Below are 20,947 nucleotides of genomic sequence, written 5' to 3' on the forward strand. Positions count from 1 at the left end.
GATATTTTAGATAATTTTTTTCTTTTTAATATGCTATAATATATCAGATCTTATAAATAAAAATATAAAATCGGATCTACAGAGATAATAAAATAGTAGATTTAACTATCAAGTAACATCAAATACAACCTTCCAACAAGCTATTTGATTATGGAGTAAAAAAATATTTTTATTGTTTAGAAAATCACGAGAAGTAAAAAAAAATAAAATTAGACAACAATTTTAAATCTTGTTGATTATGTGAGTAATTACTATATAAAAAACAGATTTAGATATTCCATAGTGATATTTTAATAACCAATAGACCAGTAGAATAAATCAAGAGATCCCGACAACAGACCAATTTTTTTTTTCCCTGAAGAACAAAATAGTTATTTCACTATAATAATAATAATTAATAATTTATGCCTTCTGCTATAGTAAAGCGGTCACGGCATATATATTTTGTTAATTATTTTTAACTGCCACATGTGAGTCACTTGAATTTATGACGCCCTTCTGCGCAGCCTGTCTCTCACTCACTCTCTGGTCATGAATGCCTTAAATTCATTTCACGCTTTTTACCACAGCTATTGTTATTACAAGTTGACAAAAAACCATCAACAGTTCTCTTAAGCTCTCTGCTTCTCCTAAACCCAGCCTTCAGCATGAACTCCACGATCCCATCTCCTTAACCCAACAAAAACACAGACAGAAAGACACTACTGCTACTCTCTCTCTTTCCCAAATGGACACAAGTGTTGTACCCTACCATCGACAGCGGCAGCAGCAGCAGCACAAATCTGAAACTGAACATGACCAGGATACTGACATGGCACTCCAAACCAAATTACCAATCACCACCATGAACCCAAACTCGAAAACAACTAAAGATCCTTACAGCATTAGCAGTGTCAAGTACAAAGAGTGCTTGAGAAACCATGCTGCTTCTATTGGTGGCCATGCCAATGACGGTTGTGGAGAGTTCATGCCACGTGGTGATGAAGGCACCCGTGATTGGCTCACTTGTGCTGCCTGTGGTTGCCACCGCAACTTCCATAGAAGACAAGGTAGTACCAAAAGACAGCAACAGCAAAAACTCCTCCTATCTCCACCACCACAAACACAACAGTTTCTCTTGTACGGTGCGCCCACTGATATAAACATGAAGCCAGTTCATGATTTCATTTCACGTCCTCATGAGGATGACGACGACGACCTTGATGATCTTGATCATGATCGACGCTCAGAGACTCCTGAGAGAGGTGAAGGGAAAGGGTTTATGGTGAAGAATGCTGGCAGCAATAATAAGAGGTTTAGGACAAAGTTCACGCAGGAGCAAAAGGAGAGAATGCTGGAGTTTGCTGAAAAGATAGGGTGGAGAATACAGAAACACGATGATATGGCTCTTAATCAGTTTTGCAATGAAATTGGTGTCAAAAGAAATGTGCTTAAGGTTTGGATGCATAATAACAAGAATGCCCACCGCCGTAGAGATGGTGTTCCACAGGCGTCTGCCGAGGCCCCTCCTCCTCCTCCGCCTGTTGGAGTCTAGTAATAATTGATAATTAATCTAGTAATTATTATTGTTCCACTCTGATCTTCAATTTCTTTCTTGCCCTCTTTAAAACTTGATAGTATCTTAATTACTACCACTACTGTTAGCATGATATAAAGCATCTTAATTTTAGTGAGTAAGATCTGATTCATGGGCATGGAAGGAGGGCTAAAATAACATAAATTATGCAAATGATCTTAAATTTGTTTAGATTTGTGGATGGTTCTTTGAAGTAATCTGTAATGCGAAGTACTGGTCAATGGAGATATATGTACCTGAGCCCTTGTTATTTACCAAAACAAAGGAGGTGTAGCATGCATTTAGTCAAAGAGGACACAATTTAATAATGCATACAAGCATGGAAGGGAAACCAAAACAAAAAATAGCTGAATATTGTGAAAGCTAAAGTGTTTTGTTCTCGGTGATCATGCATGATTTGTATGGTGTGGCAATTTCCTTTCTATGTAGAGATCATAGAGGAGTGAGGACAGATCAGAGAGGTACCACATCGGTGCCAAAAGCCAACTTATGAGATTGGATGAATAATTTAAAGTAAAACGGCATTCCATGTCGTCGTTTGTGTATCTTCGACGGGAGGAAATCTTCATAAAGTGTAGAATTTAGATAAATACAGATTTAAAACAATGCACAATAAATTAAACTACAATATTTACCTTGACTTTGAAAGTATAGTTTAATAAATAAATTACTACTATGATGTTTGGGATTGTGGCGATTGTGTTTATTAAAATAATTTGTTTAAAAATATATTAAAATAATATCTTTTTCTTTTTAACATTAATACATTAAAATTATCAAAAACAATGCACAAAAAAAGTATTTTAATATTTAAAAAAAAAACACAAAAAAAATAAACAAAAGCTGTGTCAAACCCTCCCTTCAATTCAAATCTTAAAATCATTTTTGTGAACATATAGGTTTAATTATAAATGATTCACTTAATATTTGATTGAGGAGTGATCCAATCCCATTAAAAGAATTGATCCTATATATGCACAACTGATTCAGTCTCTGCGTAAAAAAGATTAATTAACTATAGCTAGTCTAATTGCACGTACAACCGCTGCACCTGTTAGCTGTATCTCCTCCGTCCAGACATCATTCAATGTCGAGCCATTGCAGAAAGGTGCGATGCCTCTCCCTGACCAAGGCTCGACCAGACAATATCATTAAATTTTTTATTAATGACCTAAAAAAGCAAGAAAATTAATTAATGGCTAAACTGAAGCTTTGTCGCAGCCGATCTCTCTCACAGCTGGTTGGTTAGGAGACTCACGGCCAACATCAGGTGAAGGGCAAGGTCGAGATCTATCTAGTGGACTCCTTGGGTCGCCGAGATCTTACTGGAGTTGTCGTTGGACCATCAGCTGCAGTGGTGCATGGGCTAAAGCGCAGTCTAGAGGCAATTTTCAAGATTTCTCAGCTTGATTAAGGGCATTTTGGTAATTTTATAATTGATTTCATTTTTATTTATCTTCTGTTTGTACTTGAAAATAATTACACATGGATGGATAGCATTTGTATATGCTATTAAGACTTGAGGACATCATTTTACTAAGAAAGGGGCTTTTATATATATTTTTTTAGCATTTTTCCTTGATTAGCATTAAAACCAGAGAATTTTTCTATGATTAATGAGTACACATTAATGAGTACACTGCAGTTGGCTTTAGAACAGATGTCGGATGAGTATAATTAATTGAGTTCATATTCTTAATACATAACCAACCTCTTATTCAGGTCTTGGCAGACTAGTTACTAGCTTTTAGAACATTAACCTAGGTAGTGACTCCATGTCTTTTGCTGGGTTCATAGAACCATTAACCTAGGTGGACCCCTTTCCAACCTACCACCATTTATTGAAGAGTGTAAAAACACGAGTCCATATAATTGTTTACTACAAGAAACAAACATAACAGCAACAAAAAAAAGAGAGAATTATTAGATGTTATTATTAAACTTAACTTGATAGATTAATTTATAATTTTTAACTTTTTATTTAGCCTGTATTTAAAATTAAATATATAACTCAGTCAACTTAATCCATTTATAAATAATCTAATTGAATAATAAAAAAAATCTGAGAATAAAATTAACTAAAACATAATGAATTTAATATAAAAAGGTTTTAAACCTATTTTTTGTTTAACTTAAATTTAAAATTAAATTATTATAAGAGTTACTTCAATATAATCAAATTTAATTGATTCAAAAATAACCAGATAATTGTTAAAAAAAACCGTGAGGGTAAAATTAAAAATTAAAAGGAAAAAGGAGACTATGAATTAAAAATGAAAAAATAAATAAATTGAAGCTCCATTGGCTTTCTCAACTTTTTTAGTGCGGTAAGGTAACATATCAACTAGCAGTATGAATACATGTCATCCATGGATTTCAACAAGCAGTTTGAATACGTGACATGTCGTTCAAATAAACCAAGATGACCATCCCCTCTTTGGGGGCAAAGGGTTTTTAGGAGGTTTTAAGCAGGCATTGGAGTTACCCTTTTTCTTTCCAATTGAGCAAGGAAAGCATCAACCCTCCTCATTACCAATTCTCAAAACCCAACATGTCCTCTTCAGATCCTGAAACCCAAGAAGAGCCGAAACCCTCTTTTGATGATCCAGAATCAAAAGAAGCCACAGAGCCATTCACTTCAACAAAAACCCTTGAAGAAACAGACCAAACAAACGCACCCATGAGTGAAAATCAAAAAGAGGAGGAAGAGGACGAGGAAGAGGAAGGAGAGTGTGGGTTCTGTTTGTTCATGAAAGGAGGAGGTTGCAAAGATGCGTTCATAGCATGGGAAGATTGTATTAAGCAAGCGGAGGAAAAGAATGAAGATATTGTGGAAAAATGTTTTGAAGTTACTAGCGCGTTGAAGTTGTGTATGGAGGCTCATGCTGATTATTATGAGCCCATTTTAAAGGCTGAGAAGGCTGCAGAACAAGAGGCTGTTAAGCAGTTGGAGAAGGAAAAGGAGGAGGAAGCTGCTGCTGCAGCTGAAAAATCAGAGTCTCATGAGAAAGAAAAGTGAGATTTTTTTTTTTGTTATTTTTTATTTAACAAAAGAAAAGGAGAGAACTTTGAGATTTAACTTTGTCACCGACGAGGGATAATCGGATTAAAGCTAATTATTTGATCATGCGACATGAAGATGTGTTGAGGGTATGTTGTTAATTTCTACGAGGAATAAATGGATTGTGATTATTCACTTGAATTTTCATTCATTTTTTTTATATTGAGATAATCACATGTTTTTGGCTAGCATATTGTATTTCAAATCTGTGGCTTGTTATGTTTTTACCTCGCTTGTTTTATGGATGGTGAAGCTAATGTTTCTTAATGCAAAAACACTGTCATGCCAGTATGATCACCAGCTCTAAAGGTTTATATTTTTCGACCAGACGATGAGACTTTTTTAAGCAAGAATGTGTGGTTTATGTGTTCATCTGTTCAAACAAAGCAGAGTGTATTGGTTTTAGGACAATCTAAATGTGGGGTTAAGGAAAGGGTTTAGTGGATTTTCTACGGGAACGTGTTTGTCTGTTGAATACGCATGAATTGGATTACAATTGAAGTATATTCAGTGTGAATGGTTGCAAACTGGATACAAGCTTACTGGCTGAAGCTAATGAATTATCATAACTGTGTAGAACTTGTAGGATATGCTCTGCCTAACAACTCTTTTTATAGATTATTTGGTTCTTTTCCTATTAGTCACTTCACCTATAAGGTCCAACTTTTGTAGTTAATAATACTAATGTTTGATGTGAGTGTTGAAGTTAGTGCCAGAGACTGCGAAGTTTGAGCAGAAGACATATGGTAGATGCTAACATGTTTTCAAGATCAGAGTTTTCACGATCTGTGAGTTTACAAAATAATTAACTTGGATAGTTCTATTGCATCATATATATTTTAGAATTATAAAGATTTATTGATCTAGCTGCTTAAGATGTGGATCTATTTCAGCTGGACAGTCACCAGTTGGTTTGTGTGATTATCAATCTGGAAGGAATGAGTTGTTCATTAAGCAAATGAACCTGTGACAGTCAAAATCTGATCCTAAATGGCTTCAACTTGGACTTCTGCTGACTGGTTAGAGGGTGAGTGGTAGAGGTTATTGCTTTATGTTAGATTTCTGCATTCATCCCAAGCTTGTGAATTCCCATGTTTGATTTTTCTTCATTTTTGTCTTAATCCCCTTACCATCTTTAGCTATTTCTGCTGTCAAAAAAATCCCTTTTGTTGAGCTGTGGACCTGCAGCTCATGATTTTTGTGTGCACAAATGATCTGAGATGAAGAGGGGGAGGTGGGCTTCATCTTATCACTTTAATTGGAACAAAAACATCCATAGTCATGCTCTATAAGTACAACGTTTAGTGTCCTGTCAATGCATTAGAAGCTTTATTCTTCTACTAATAGAGGATTATGCACAAGCCATGGATAAACATGGTTGCATTCCCTGAAAGTGCACTGGCATCACAACAGAAAACTCTTGAAGATGCAGGGAGATAATACAGTGCAAGAATGGGTAAGACTGGACAAACTAAAATGATTTTTCATCCATGTTCCAATAGCAATGAGTTAAAAGGTTTGGAATCTGTAGGCATAGGACATGCTTGACAAGAGGCCTGTTATTGAGGTACGTTCACTCCCAGGTTGTAGGTTATGTGATGATGATGGCCATAACTTACATGTCTGTATCGTGGGTTATTGAGGCAACAAGTGTTTGAAGTCATTTGTGGTGATCCTCTTGCAAATGCTTCTGCTATTAAGAAATCATTGATTCTGGACTGGTGGAAAACGGATATGATGCATCCATGATATTCAATGTATTTATTATACTGTTGGTTGGTATACTTACTATATCATTCCTGGTTACATTTTTAGTTTCTGAAAATTTCATATACATATCAGTGTTGAAATGTTAATTAGTTATTTATAACTTGTACTTTTTTAAACATCAATCATCCGTATAATTGATTTTTTGGGTTCTTTTGTGTTTGCAACTTCGCATTTTACAAAAATTGTTTGTAGTCATTTACTCTTATCTTCATTTTACTTTTTGTCTTTCCTGGTGCATCTAAAGCAAAGTTTAGATGTTAGATTTTTTGTAACATTGATGCTATTATCATTCTGCTCAGTCCCAAAATGCAGGGTTTTACTCTTGGTGTATGGTCATTGCCATTGGAACAAGGTTCTTTTGCAAGATAATTTAGGCTTCATTTACAGGGAACAGTTTCTTAGGTACTCTCTGTTATCACTAAAAGGGTTAACATTCTACCTAAAATACACGGTGATCTGGCCATGTGGAATGGAAAGAAATCTATCTTCCATCTGGCTCCTTTCTTACATCTAGGAACATGAAATATAGTTGTCAGACCAGTTTTGCTTGTTTTACATCCATATAGAGGTTTAGAGTTCAAATATATCAACCACTTGTTCTTCAACCAGTAATCCCTTTAATGGTAAAATAGCGTCTGCACTATATGTTGAGAAACACAAACAACTGAGGCCAGCAATTTTGCTTTCCCTTTTCTTGTTGGAATGGCTTCTCCGATTGTCTGTTTCTTTCCTCCCTTTATTAACATTGGCCTTTGACTCGCCAGTTTTATATTGTTTTTAATGTTTACATGTTTAATGTTATGTCACATAAAAGCATTCTTTAGGCATGCTTGTACATGAAGGATTTATTTGATTTCCAGTTTCGTCATATTGCACTTGTAAGCCTATCATTTACTGTGACACCTCTTATCTTTTCAGTTTCCATGTTTAATTTCAACCATTTGTGAGTGGCTTTACACCAGCCAGCAACATATTAGTAATCAGTTTTGGAAATCCTCTTCTAGACAGGTAAAATTTTGTTCATCTGTACATGTTTCTCCCCGACTATTGCTTGCTTTACTTTAGGCATGGATGAGAATTCCAAGGGGCAGCCCATTGGATCAGGACATTAAAAAGAAGAAAGAATTACAAGCACAGGAGCATAATCCAGGATTTGAGCACGTGAAGGACCATGTAAAAGTCATTTATAAAGCACGGTTGGCAGCACCTGGTTGCAAAATTCCTAGGGTTGGCTCCTGATCCCCCTTGACAAGCACACCATGTAAGCTGCCCTCTACACAGTGGATGTTTTCTTCAAGGAGCCATGGCCAAATAGACGAGTAGAGCTGTTCTTGACAACTGGGCTCTCTCATCAGCATCAAGGCCAGGCACTTGTGGTCTTTATGAGATGGAGCGTGTCCGATATGGAAGAAAAGGCCATCAAAAAAGAAAAGAAAGGAAAACGCAGGTAAGCAAAAGCCTTGACTTAACCCATGACCTAGGCATTTAGCGACTGAAGTGATGAGACATTTATGAAGCTCGCAACTTTTGCTCTCCAGTCGAGTATGGATGTGTTGCGATGATGCGGCCCAAACCGACTTAAGTATGCGTTTAATACTGTGATTCAAGGTATTTTTTAAAATATTTTCAATTAAAAATATATTAAAATAATATTTTTTTATTTTTTCCATCAACACATTAAGATTATCTAAAAATATTTAAAAAAATATTAAATATTAAAATTAAAATTTCTTTTAAAGGAAAAGTAATTTAAAAAATAACAAGTTTAACGTAAAAATATACACTCATATTTTTTAGCCGAAAACCTTTTAACTAACAAATGAGTATAGCTCCAAAAATATTTGAAAAAATGGCACAAGTATGTGATGTTGCTTATAACACAATCTTTTATATATATATATATATATATATATATATATAATGAAAGTTGTGCTACGAGGATAGCTTAGCCTTCATAATTGTTTAATTTTTAGGTTTTGTTGTTGAGAATACTACAACCAAGGTTGTTAAAATCGTGATTTTGACACGGCACGGAACATGCAAACCAAACTCGGATCGTAAAAACGGATCGTAAAATCGTAAAATCGTAAGTAAATTTAAAATACATTAAAAAAAATTATGTTTCAAATAAAAATTCATAGCACCTTAAAATATATGCTTCAAATAAAAATTCATACATAGTTCAAGCACCATAAAATACATGGTTAATACATGCTTCAAATAAAAATCCATACATAATTCAAGCATCTTAAAATACATGATTCAAATAAAATCCATACATAATTTAAATAACTATTCATTAGCTAATAATTAACAAACTTAAAACAAATAATCTGCTGGTGTGTCATGTAAACTAAAACCAGCTTCATTGCCTTCATCTTCCTCATTATTCCTCATACATTCATCGATATCATTAGCATCAAGAGGATTATTAGTGTCACTACTAGTACCAACACCAATATTATGAGCATTAGTGCTACTACTAGTACCAACACCAATATCATCAATTTGAATATCCAAATCATCTTCAGTACCATGACTCTCTATTTCAGCATCATTAGGAATTTCTTCTTCATCACTTTCATCTTCATTACCATTTTTTCTTCGTGTTGCATTGTCAATAGCACCAAGCAAATCAATGTTTGAATGTTTTTCTCCCTCGGTTATCCAATCATCATCAGATGAAAGATCATCTTCTACACCAAAATCATCCGCTTGCTTTTTGACTTGATTATTATTCAATTTCAAATTACACATTACAAATACCAAGTCATTCATTTTTCTCTGGTGCAAACGATTTCTTCGTTTTGTATGAACCTAAATAAATAATTCAATTCAAATTTATAAGATTTTTATCAAATATTTTAATATTTAAAATAAAAAAATAAAAAAACTCACCATTTCAAATGCACTCCAATTACGCTTACATCCAGATGAAGTACAAGTCAAGCTTAGAACTCGGATTGCAAACCTTTGTAATTTTGGACATTCATCTCCATAAGAATCCCACCATTGAGCTGGAGTTTTTTTATCTCTTGCTGTCTTGGCAGCCTCAATGCCAAACAACCCTTTTGCATCCTTGAATGATTCAAGTTGCAAGTCAATTTTGCACCTTTCACTTGCATTAGGCACCATCCTTTCTAAGCATTGATATAATCCAATTTTAATATTGGCATTAACCTTAAAATTGGGATTATAATGATAATGAGGATTCAAATAATAAGCTGCTGCATGTAAGGGTCTGTGGAGTTGAAGTTCCCATCTTGCATCAACAATATTCCATATAGGTATATAACTATATATAAAAAAAAACAATAAAAATATCATTACACTCAAGGAATATCTCAATTGAAAGTATCTCTAAAGACATTCATATTAATAGATGACAACATTTAAAATAGAAATTAGCAAGATATATACCTTTTCTTCACAGAACCAAAATTCACTTGTATCTTCTCTTTTGCTTCATCCATTGCTTTATATATAAAACCCATAGCTGGTTTCTTATCAGAATCAACTAATCGAAGAACTTTAATTAGAGGATACGCTGCCTTAATACATATAGTAACATCATGCCAAAACCTGCTGTCCAAAACACAATTTTGAATTCGTTTCCCTTCTTCTATTCTTGCAAACCTACATGAACTCCACTGATTGGAAGTAAACATAGTCATCAACTGTATTTTATGATCATTCAAACATCCCAAAGTTAAATATGCAGTAGCAAACCGTGTGGCAGCAGGCCTAATCAAATCCCTTCCTTTCGTAAAGTGTCTTAGCATGGAAATAAGAATAGTTCTTGAATAAATATATGAAGTGATTCTCCTCCCCTTAGCAATAGTTACTTGATGAATCTCTAACTTTTTCTCAAAATCCTCTAATATCAAGTCAATACAATGGGCAGCACATGGTGTCCAAAACAAACTCTTTCTTTTTTCCATCAATAATTGTCCCGCTGCCTTATAATTTGCAGCATTATCGGTGACTACTTGGACAACGTTTTCCTCCCCAATCCTTTCCACAATGGCATCTAACATCTCAAATACCTTATCAGCAGTTTTGGACATATTAGAAGTATCCACCGATGACAAAAAAACTGTCCCTTTAGGACTATTAACCAAAAAATTACAAATACAACGTTTTTTTTTATCTGTCCATCCATCAGACATTATTGAACAACCAATTTTTTTCCATTCTAGCTTATAATCCTCAAGCAAATTCATTGTTTGGTCAACTTCTTGCTTCAAATACTTCTCTCTAATATCATGGTAGGATGGAGGCTTGAAACCTGGCCCATGCTTTGCAACCAATTCAAGTGCTTTAAGAAACTCAGGGTTTTTTACACAATTAAATGGAATTGCACTAGTGTAAAAAAACCTTGCAATTTGTCGACATGCTTCTTCTCTAATATCTTTTTTTAGCAATTGATTTAGAGTTGTTTGTGTACTTCCACTCCCACTAGCTACTCTCTTTCCTTTGTCCTTGGAGCTAATTTCTTTTATTTCATCATCATCATCATCATCATTTACACTATATTGATGGGCCTTTCTTTTCTTTTTAGTTGCTTCTAGATTTTTCACCAAAACATCTAAAATCATCTGCTTAACATTTTCTGGTACTTGTTGACATGGTTCAACATCCTTACGAGTGCAAGCCAAATGCTGTTTAAAACGAAAAATACCTCCACTGATAATTTTTTGACAATACTTGCATTGAACTTTTCTAGAATTCTTATCAATATCTATACCATGTTGCCATCCCACATCAAGCCTATTACCAGAAGAATTTTTCCTAGATGCCATAAGTTCAACAATTCAAGAATCAATTCAAATCAACCCTGTAATCAATCCAAACATTTTATACATATAAGGTAACTGTTACAGCTTCAAAAAAAAAAAAGAAATAAAAGCCAGAAGAAAAGGGCAAGAAACATAAACATCAAACACCCAATACATGATAGCAAGAAAAAAAGTATGATAAAGGAGGAAGCTTTATTGGAAGGATGGCCAACACGACAAAGTGAACGACCCGTCGGTTAGGCTTTGAAGGGTTTTTGCTCTTTTTTGGTTTTCGAAGCTCGATAGACAGAAACCCTCCAGATAATTCGCAGCCCAAAACTAGGAAAACCCGAAGTTGAACAGTGAACACAGAAAACACAAACTTCGTTGTATCTTTTGCTCTGTTCTTTTTCAGTTTCATCAAACAGGTAATAAAACTTCGTTGCATGCTGGGTGCTGGTACATAGGCACACAGAAGAAACAAGCATTTTCAACATAATCACAGGCTTCACAGCCCAATTCACTAGCCAATCACAGGCATTGCAGCACTGTAGATGAGGTAACAACTAACAATTAACAAGGACTAAACAGATTGCTTGGTAATTGAACCAAAACTACTAAACTAAGGTTTTTAATGAAATCAGCACATGGATTACAACTAGAATCAGCACGTGGATTACACCCAACTAACAAGGACTAACGAAATTGCACATGGATTACTAACCTGACTCCAACTTGTTCAGATTAGGAAACAGAGACAATTGATATATGTGAAAAAACAGAGTCACAGACTCACACACACATACCGTATAGTTAAAATTGAATCTAAAATTCGCAGGCAATATCTCAATAATAGACAGTCACAAAAACTTTGAATCAAAATCTCAATCTTTAACATCATTAAACTGAAAAGATTAAAGCACCTAATGGTCCTAAATAACAGTCACGACAGATTACAAACAAGGTAAGAAACTCTTACCTCTGTTCTGAGCAGTGAGCACCAAGGAGATCAATATTGCAGTCAAACTTGGAGCCTGCGAATCCAATCAAATAAATATTAGTATTACTGCATTAGAGTAAGAAACGAACAGGGGAAAAAAAGCACCCCCAGCCGCTGGTAGTTACCAACAGAGAAGAGAGAACCAGAGAAACAAGATAAACAGAGTAACTTACCTAGTGGAGACTGGAGAGACACCGTTGTTGTTGGGTGGACTCTGGTTCTTACGGTGGCTGGTGAAAAGGACGTCGTCGATGAGGGGCGATGGCTGTTATGGAGTACCAGTGGACGGTGATTGTGGAATACTGGAATCGTGGACGGCTGAGAGAAAGAGATAGAGACTGAGTCACTAAGGAATCCTCAGTTTAGGGACGGCTGGAATTTTGGGATTTCAATTTAGGGATTTTTTTTTGTTCTGAACGTGAATGATGAACTGAAATGCGAAGAAGACTGAAGAGAAACATTGCATTTGCTTTGTTAAAGCCAATAGGCGGTCGACACGTGGCATATACATGGCTTTTTTTTTCCTGTGAGTAAAATCGCTAAATCGGTGGTGAAATCGCGATTTTACGCGATTTCACCCGATTTTAACGATTTTACCTGATTTTGATCCGATTTTACCCATTTCCGAGTTTTACAAGCGATTTAACACGTAAAGCCTACATCAACTCGTAAAAACGTACGATTTTACGAGTTGAATCACGATTTTGACAACCATGACTACAACATCAAAAAATATGCATGTTATGTTAGCGGGAACATCGCAACTTATGAATTACTCAAAGCATCATATATTGTGGTCTTTTTCTAACTTTACAATCGAGTTTTTAAATATTACAACTTACAACTTGCGAAGTAAATTTTGATAAGAAAAAAAAAAAACAATAATACCCTTATATATATTACTTTCAACTCATAGTCAAACAACTTTATTTTTTTTTGAATTCACAGCTTGTGATAATAATGTGATAATAATTATATTTTTGAAGATATGTTTGTTTTTGCATTTTAAAAATTTTTATTTTTTTATTTGTTCTTTACTTCAAATTAATTATTTTTTGATGTTTTAATATTATTTTAATATGCTGATATTAAAAATTATTTTAAAAAAATAAAAATAAATTATTATAATATATATTTATATAAAAAACACTTTAAAAATACCAATTATCTTACCTTCACTTCATAACAACCCATTAATAATCATTTGATTTCATTTCTCTAACAAAATTTATGCTCCAAAATTCAAACCACTCAATTCTTAGCTTAGCCTTGTGCTATGTCCTACTCTTTTCCATTCCATTGTGGGGATTCTTTTGTCATAGGAAAACAGGCAAAGTCATCATGTTTTAGCATATATCGTTTTACTAGCTTTGGTATTCACTATCTCTCAAGGAATACAAAGATGATCGAGTTTTAGATCCTGTTTCTTTATTGAATTTTTTTTATATATAAAATGATTTTTATAAAAAATAATTTATTTTTTAATATTTGATAATATTATAAAAATAAATTAAAAATTACTTTCTAGTATTTTATTATACCTTGAAAAATAAGTTATAAAATAAATTGTTAATATTTTTTCAAGCTTATTAAAATAATAAGGAAAAAATTCAATATAAAAGTTGAATGAGAATAAAATTGAAACAAAAATCAAATTTCATAAATTATCTCAAATAAAATAAATAACAATCAAAATAATAAAGATTAAATTTAAGAGATAAAAAAGTTGAAAGATGATGAATTTTTTTTTAAAAATATGATTTTATAAATTTTTTTAAATAAAATAAATAATAATTAAAAGAAGAGGACCAAATCTAATAGATAAAAAATTTCAATTAAAAAAATAATAAGAGAAAAGCAAATAACAATCATAAAAATAAAAACCAAAGTTGATATAAAAATCAAATTAAATAAAATTCTAAGAGATGAAATTAAAAAGAAAAAATATTCAAAACAAAATATATAGTAATCAAAAGTTTGAGAACTAAATTTAATATAATCAGTAAATAATATGATATTTTTAAATTTTTCACAACTTCTGAAAAATGTTTTCCACCCAAAATAAAAGAAAAATATTTTTCTAAAAACCAAACTAATTTTTTTTTAATTGAAAGTATTTTCCATTGACCAACTTTTCTAATGACAAACAAACATAAAAAAATTTAAAAAGTAGTTTTCAGGAAATTACAGGAAACCATTTCCCATAAAACAAACAAGGTCTTAGAGTTAGTTAAGAAAAAGTATAGGAAATGGAATAAAAAAACTTGTCAATGACACTCATTGTAAGAAATAGAGGGGAAGAAAAAGAAAAATAACAGGGGTTGGGTTTGCTGATTTTTTTTATTTTTATTACATATATTTTTGTTTATACAAGATTGTGTTTTGAAAAAAATAGGTTCTTTAGTCATTATATCAAATATAATGACAAATTTATAAATAAATACATATTTTTTATTGAATTTTTTACAACGTTAACTCTTGAGGATATAAAATTAATTGAAAAATAAATAAATAAACAAACTAAAAGATGCTCAAACTAATTTATCCTTAAAAGATTTGGGTTATGTGAATAAAAACAACATAATAATCTATAAATTGTGTTGTTCACAACTACATAATCCATTAACCTATGTTATTTCTCCAAATATTATTTGAGTTATGCAAGTTCATCAAAACCTTTTTGAACCCATGCTATTAAAAAAAAAAACCTTTCTATCAATGCACAATCTAGGTTTTGAGCTCTTTACCAGCTTTGTTATGAAAAGAATGACAATTTATGTGGTCTAATCTAGTATATTGTTAAAATTGATTTATTATAGTAAAACCCTAAAAAGAGTTTATTTATAATAAGGTAGCTGTCTAAAATCAAAACTCATGTATATACCAATAACATTGTTAAAAAAGAAGAAAAAGGTGTTTTGCAACTTAAAGGCTATCCATTCTCTCTATCCACCATAAAAAAAACCCTTTCTCTCCCATTATTGTGACAAAACTCAGTTTTTTTGTTTCTCTTTCTTTCTCTTCATGGGCGGTTCTCTCTTTAAATATTCATTTACGACAACCATTGGTCTTTTCCAGCCGCACTTACAAGAGCCCTCTTTAACCAATTTGAGGTGTATTCATTTTCCCTGTATATTAATTTGTTATTTACTTGGCTAATTTGTGGAATTTTTAGGGTTAGAGTTTGGTTTAGGCTTTTTTATTGATTTTGCCTAAATTAACTAAAATTTGAGATTAATTAAATATAAAATTATTTAAGTGTATAAATTATCTTATTTAATGAGAAAAATCAATGAATTATGTTACATTGATTGTATTAGTGTCAGGGTTTTAGGGTTTAATTTATGGTTTTTATTAGTTTAGAATTTTTTAATGCAACTTAATTATTTTGTTATATTGATAAGTTATCATTGTGTTTTGTTTTGATTTTGATATAATATGTCTTTTATAGTGAGAATATTATATTATTGTGGTGGTACAATCATCAATAACAATAATGGTATAGTTTGATATTATGTTTTGTAAAATATTTTTATTTACTAATATTTTTTTATTATGAATATGAAGTTATGGTCATAAAAGAATTTTCACATCAATTGTCATGATGCTTGGAGAAATCAAATGTTGGTCCCTATACACTATTTTAATATTGTTGGGGTGCATTATCTGGATTAGATAATGCATCAGTTCAGATTGTGTTAACACATCTCTGATGATGTTGACACATTTGATAGCATGCATGTTGTTAATCATCGAGATAAAATGGATAACAAGGTAATTCATGACACCATCATGGGAGTGTGTTATGAGACGTCACATGATATTATACATTAGCCAACATGTAATCCAAATAATTATGAGCTTTGTGTACCAAGATATAATAAATTAGTATGTATGGATTAATTTTTTTAACATGTAATAGAATTCTTATTTATATCTTATAATTAATGATATTTTTTTCTTATATATCAGGTTAATTTTTTAATACGCGAGTGTTAGAGAGTTGCAATTGTACTTCATGATACTACCGAGGATGTTGTGTGCGATGCTTTTAATACTTGGTTTTTATGATGCTATTCTTCATTTAACGAGATTGTGGATGTTGAACGTTTGGAAGATGCAATAAAAGAGGATGAAGTTATTTATCATGCATGATGACAAAATATTCGTGGTTTTAACAGCATAGACCTATCAACAAGTTAATTTGTTAGATGTAGTTTAATTATGTAACCATGAAGTTTAATTTGTAATGAATTATTTTGGTGTTGCAATTAAATCTCTTTAATTATGAAATTACTTGCTGTGAGATTAGGTGAATTTTTTTAAATGATTGTGTTAAGTTTATTGTAATCAAAAACTTTTCTTCTTGGCTTAAGCTATTATTTTTATGATTTTGTTATCTTTGAAATTTTGTGTTTTTAGGCCAGGTGCTGAAAGTGCGGAGACAAATAAACAACTAGTATTATTACAGACAAAGTATTATTATAGATAGCTCATGCATGACTAGTGAATGCACAAATATTACATGTGTATCTTAATAGGTCGCGTACATAGTATTTGTGCAACTTCTATTTACATGTGAGAAATGTTTTATCAACTGTATTAATTTAGAAAATACTTTGGCCTAAACTCCAATTAGTAAGGTTGAATTCAACATAAGCAGAAATGGGAAACAAGGTCTGTAGAAAAACCCCACAAGGTCAAAATAACATACGTATAAATCATAGCATAGTGTGTGTAGAAGCGTTTTGAGTTTGAATTGTGCAAACAACTCGATTTGAAAGGGAGGAAAGAGCGAGGAGCTCTTCTTGCTACAACGAAACCTAAAAGAGACCAAATCTGACGTTGAAGGGGAGCTACCTACCAAATCCAGCCCCTGTCTGTAACCACCTGTCTTTCCCTTACCTACTTGGTCAAATCCCACCGCACCACCTCTCTCTTGTCTCATCGATCGAGTCTACTGGTTCTTCCCTTGTTTCTCTCCCATCCCATCCCTCTTCTACATATAAATCCTCCCCCCCCTGCTCCTTCCAAGCATCAGCCAAACTCTCCCCCCTGCCTGTCTCTTCTTGTCAAAAATTCCAACCTCCCCCCCCTGCCTGTCTCTTCTTGTCAAAAATTTGGCTCTGTCTTTTCAATCAAGCAATTATTACGTCCTACTTGTTATCTCGTTTCAAAAGGGTAAAAACAAGCGAAAGAATACATACACACCATTTATTTATTTGGCTAAGATAAACCTAGCTGCTAGCTACTTTCTTGTTTTGATTTCGATCAATATCCCATTCTTAACCCAGTATTTTGATTTCGAAGACGATCAGAAAGATTAATACTGCTGGTACTATTCATGGGTCGCTCACCTTGTTGCGAAAAAGCACACACCAACAAAGGTGCCTGGACTAAGGAGGAAGACGAGCGCCTAATAGACTACATCAGGCTCCATGGTGAAGGTTGTTGGCGCTCTCTCCCAAAAGCTGCTGGTAAGGAGAAATTAACGAGTTGTTCTTCTATATCCGTTGTTTCTCTGTTTAGCTTTTCTAAATTTTTTGAGTGTTTTTGTTTGCACAGGATTGCTTAGATGCGGGAAGAGCTGTAGATTGAGGTGGATAAACTATTTGAGGCCTGATCTTAAAAGGGGGAATTTCACTGAAGAAGAAGATGAGATTATTATTAAGCTCCATGGTTTGCTAGGAAACAAGTAAGCTCATTTTGTCCTTAAGAAATGAACGGAAAGCATGAATATTTTTATGGATTTCATTCAAAAGGAGCAAGCTTTCTTTCTTGCTAGGGGTAATTAAATAGGGGAGTTTGTTGATTAATCATTTTATTACTTGCAGATGGTCCTTAATCGCTGGGAAATTACCAGGACGAACGGATAATGAGATAAAGAACTACTGGAACACGCATATCAAAAGAAAGCTAATTAGCCGTGGCATTGACCCACAAACACACAGACCTCTCAATGAGAAAACCACCACCACAACCATCGCTACTTCAACCACCAAAACCACCCAGTTAAACTTTAAAAACACCCCACCTCAATCACTAGCTGAAATCAGTATCTTAAAAAGCCAACTTGATTCAAAACACAACTCCACCAAAAGCAATGACTTTCTTAGCAGTCTGTACTCAAGTTTCAAACCCAAGAAAATAGAGGCCGCTTCTCTTGAAGAAAACAACTGCACAAGCTGTAGCACGACAACTGATGAAGAACAACAACAAAAGATGGAGAGTCATCATGATCAAGATATCAACTTGGACTTAACTATTGGGCTGGCTCCAACAACCAAAGGAGAGTCAACTCATACTTCTTCCAACTCGGCAGAGTCCAGACTACAACAACCAGTTTCTTCTTGCCAATTATTTGGTAGTGTGTCAACTCGGCCGGTTTGTTTGTGCTGGCAATCTGGGGGTGCAACATGGGAATCGTGCAGGGATTGCCAGAATCATAGATATTATTGTTGGAAGTAAATTAAAGTTAATGGTAGATTTAATTTTTCTTTCCTTTTCTGGTGAGATGTGTGAAGTAAATGGTTTTGTTTAGGTACTCACCATTTTCAACTTCTTCACCTGACCCTGTAATCATAAAGGCAATTAAAGAAGATGATGTTAAGCTCCCTACCTATCGTGGCATGTAAAGAAAGAAACAAAACAATTGTATTCTGCAAATGGCGCAAAGCTTTTTTTGGATTCTATAATTGATGGAAGAAGTTATTTTTAATTTTTTTTTTATAAATGTATTAAATAATATCTTTTATTTTTTAAAATTTATTTAACAAATTTATGGTAAAATTTCAGAACCGGTAGTAAAAATTTATGCTGTCCTTTTAACATTTGAGTACAGTAATATTTTGCCATTCTTTAGAAAAGAAAAACTATATCTTACATATTATTGATAATATTTTATATATTGATCAAGAGTTCATCTCAATCAACATAAATACTTTGAGATATTACAAATTTGTTATTACAATTAATTTAATATCCAAAGTGTTTTTATAATTTTTGTATTTTCTTCTACAATTTCTACATCTTCTTCCCCAATCCATATTTTTTTTTTTTAGGTTTTTTTAATTTTTAAATCCATGATAAAATATAAATTAAATTAAAATCTTCTTCTTCATATTTTATATGGTAAAAAGAGTACAAGGGGATGCAGGAGCAAGTCATCCTGTATGGTATCTTTGATTTTATGATCCTCCTAAGTTTAATCATTCAATTCAAATATTCTCTGATCACAAGAAACCAACTTTTACATTGTTATATTTCTTATATTATATGTATACTTATGAAGATTTAATATTATAAATGAATTAAAAAAAAAAACAACATTCTCTTCATGCTAAATTAACCCACATCACACTTATTTTTAATTCATCATTTTAGAAAGTTTGGTATTGCCTTTGAAAAATATTTTAAAAAAATTTTGAATTTTTTTATTATAAATTAATATATTTTTTATGTTATTAAATTATTCTAATATGTTAATCTTAAAAATAATTTTAAAAAAATAAAAAAATATATTATTAATATATTTTTTTAAATAAAAAATATTTTAAAAACAACTATAACCACATTCTTAAATACGTTTTACTCCTATTAAACATGTTATTTTGGATATATATATATATATATATATATCCACAGAGTGTTTCTGATCATATAAATTAATTACTAATTAATATAAAGTTGGAAATATTTTTAGGTCAAAGCACGCAACGTTTTTAATTTTATATAGGCTTTGTTCATAAGAAAAACGAGAGAGAAATCGAGCTAGCAGCCCTTTTCCTATGACGGCATTAGTCATTGCCTGTATATTGAAGAAGACACTAAAGAAGAAAATATTAGTTTTCCACTTTCCATTGGATTAAAAATTTCTTAAACTATGGATTGACTTTTGTTTCGGTCAATGTTTATGCTGTAACACAAACACTCAGAACTTTCCAAGTATTTGTTCTTTTTATGCTTTATAAATATTTTTGAAAAAATTAAAAAAATTATTTTAAATTATTTTTTTATTTTTAAATTGTTATATGTTTTTAAAAAATTATTATTATTTTAATATATTTTTAATTATTATACTTGAAAACTTTACAAGAGGGTGCCATTTAACCAGCTAACAATTGGATAAAAGTGTCGCCTTGAAAGTTTTTTTTTATTTTTTTCTCCTGATCTGGATATTTGACTTGCTTTCACATGATTTTAGTGGAGAGTTCCTCTTAGTATCAGTGGACCCTACCTCACCTAACTTGACCTGCCGAACAAAGTACAGTGTAAATGCTGAATCTTTTCCCAGAAATTAACGAAATCTCACACATCCACCCATGACCCGAAAAGGGGCCAATAGAAGAGAGTGTTGTTTTGTGTTATCCCATTGTTTTAGAAAAAGCAGAAAAAAAGTATACATTGACCTTATTATATAATGGAACGATTAATATTTAATTGGAGGCACCATCTGTATAAATAATCTATTCTTTGTTTGGCAAAAATGGTAAATTTAATTCTAATGCAGGAGAATAAGCTTGTTCGGAGTGTAGTTATAGTTGTTTTTTAAAATATTTTTTATGGTAAAATGCATCAAAATAATATATTTTTTTATTTTTTAAAAATTATTTTTAAAATCAGGGCATCAAAATGATTCCAAACATACAAAAAAATTAAATTTTTTAAAAATATGATTTACACCGCTCTCCCAAACACTATTTTAGTTTAGAAATTCACTTCGTTACTAAAAATTGAAAGTACCATTCTTATGTTTTGACATC

At 32.3% G+C, this 20,947-nt stretch overlaps 4 protein-coding genes and 1 long non-coding RNA gene across 5 annotated transcripts; 3 read left to right on the forward strand and 2 right to left on the reverse strand.

The window, feature by feature from the left end:
- Window positions 1–632: 632 nt before the first annotated feature.
- Window positions 633–1,806, forward strand: LOC105110606 (zinc-finger homeodomain protein 2-like). Its single transcript, XM_011005695.1, has one exon. The coding sequence runs from the start codon at window positions 728–730 to the stop codon at window positions 1,532–1,534; it is 807 nt and encodes a 268-aa protein (XP_011003997.1). The 5' UTR covers window positions 633–727; the 3' UTR covers window positions 1,535–1,806.
- Window positions 1,807–3,982: 2,176 nt separating this feature from the next.
- LOC105110607 (retrotransposon-like protein 1) lies at window positions 3,983–4,825 on the forward strand. Its single transcript, XM_011005696.1, has one exon. The coding sequence runs from the start codon at window positions 4,128–4,130 to the stop codon at window positions 4,593–4,595; it is 468 nt and encodes a 155-aa protein (XP_011003998.1). The 5' UTR covers window positions 3,983–4,127; the 3' UTR covers window positions 4,596–4,825.
- Window positions 4,826–8,705: 3,880 nt separating this feature from the next.
- Window positions 8,706–9,696, reverse strand: LOC105110608 (uncharacterized). The gene is made up of 2 exons (XM_011005697.1): window positions 9,306–9,696; window positions 8,706–9,224 (listed from the first exon to the last, which is right to left on the reverse strand). The coding sequence occupies exons 1-2, from the start codon at window positions 9,540–9,542 to the stop codon at window positions 8,727–8,729; spliced, it is 735 nt and encodes a 244-aa protein (XP_011003999.1). The 5' UTR covers window positions 9,543–9,696; the 3' UTR covers window positions 8,706–8,726.
- Window positions 9,697–16,902: 7,206 nt separating this feature from the next.
- Window positions 16,903–17,352, reverse strand: LOC105110610 (uncharacterized). Its single transcript, XR_839504.1, has 2 exons — window positions 17,285–17,352; window positions 16,903–17,250 (listed from the first exon to the last, which is right to left on the reverse strand). It is a non-coding gene; the product is annotated as an uncharacterized LOC105110610 (long non-coding RNA).
- A 166-nt stretch (window positions 17,353–17,518) lies between these two features.
- On the forward strand, window positions 17,519–18,880 carry LOC105110609 (transcription repressor MYB6). Its single transcript, XM_011005698.1, has 3 exons — window positions 17,519–17,662; window positions 17,751–17,880; window positions 18,020–18,880. Exons 1-3 carry the CDS (start codon window positions 17,530–17,532, stop codon window positions 18,651–18,653), a joined length of 897 nt encoding a protein of 298 aa, XP_011004000.1. The 5' UTR covers window positions 17,519–17,529; the 3' UTR covers window positions 18,654–18,880.
- Window positions 18,881–20,947: the final 2,067 nt, after the last annotated feature.

The sequence above is a fragment of the Populus euphratica genome, unplaced genomic scaffold (genome assembly GCF_000495115.2).
Source record: "Populus euphratica unplaced genomic scaffold, PopEup_1.0 scaffold556.1, whole genome shotgun sequence".
Taxonomy (NCBI): Eukaryota; Viridiplantae; Streptophyta; class Magnoliopsida; order Malpighiales; family Salicaceae; genus Populus; species Populus euphratica.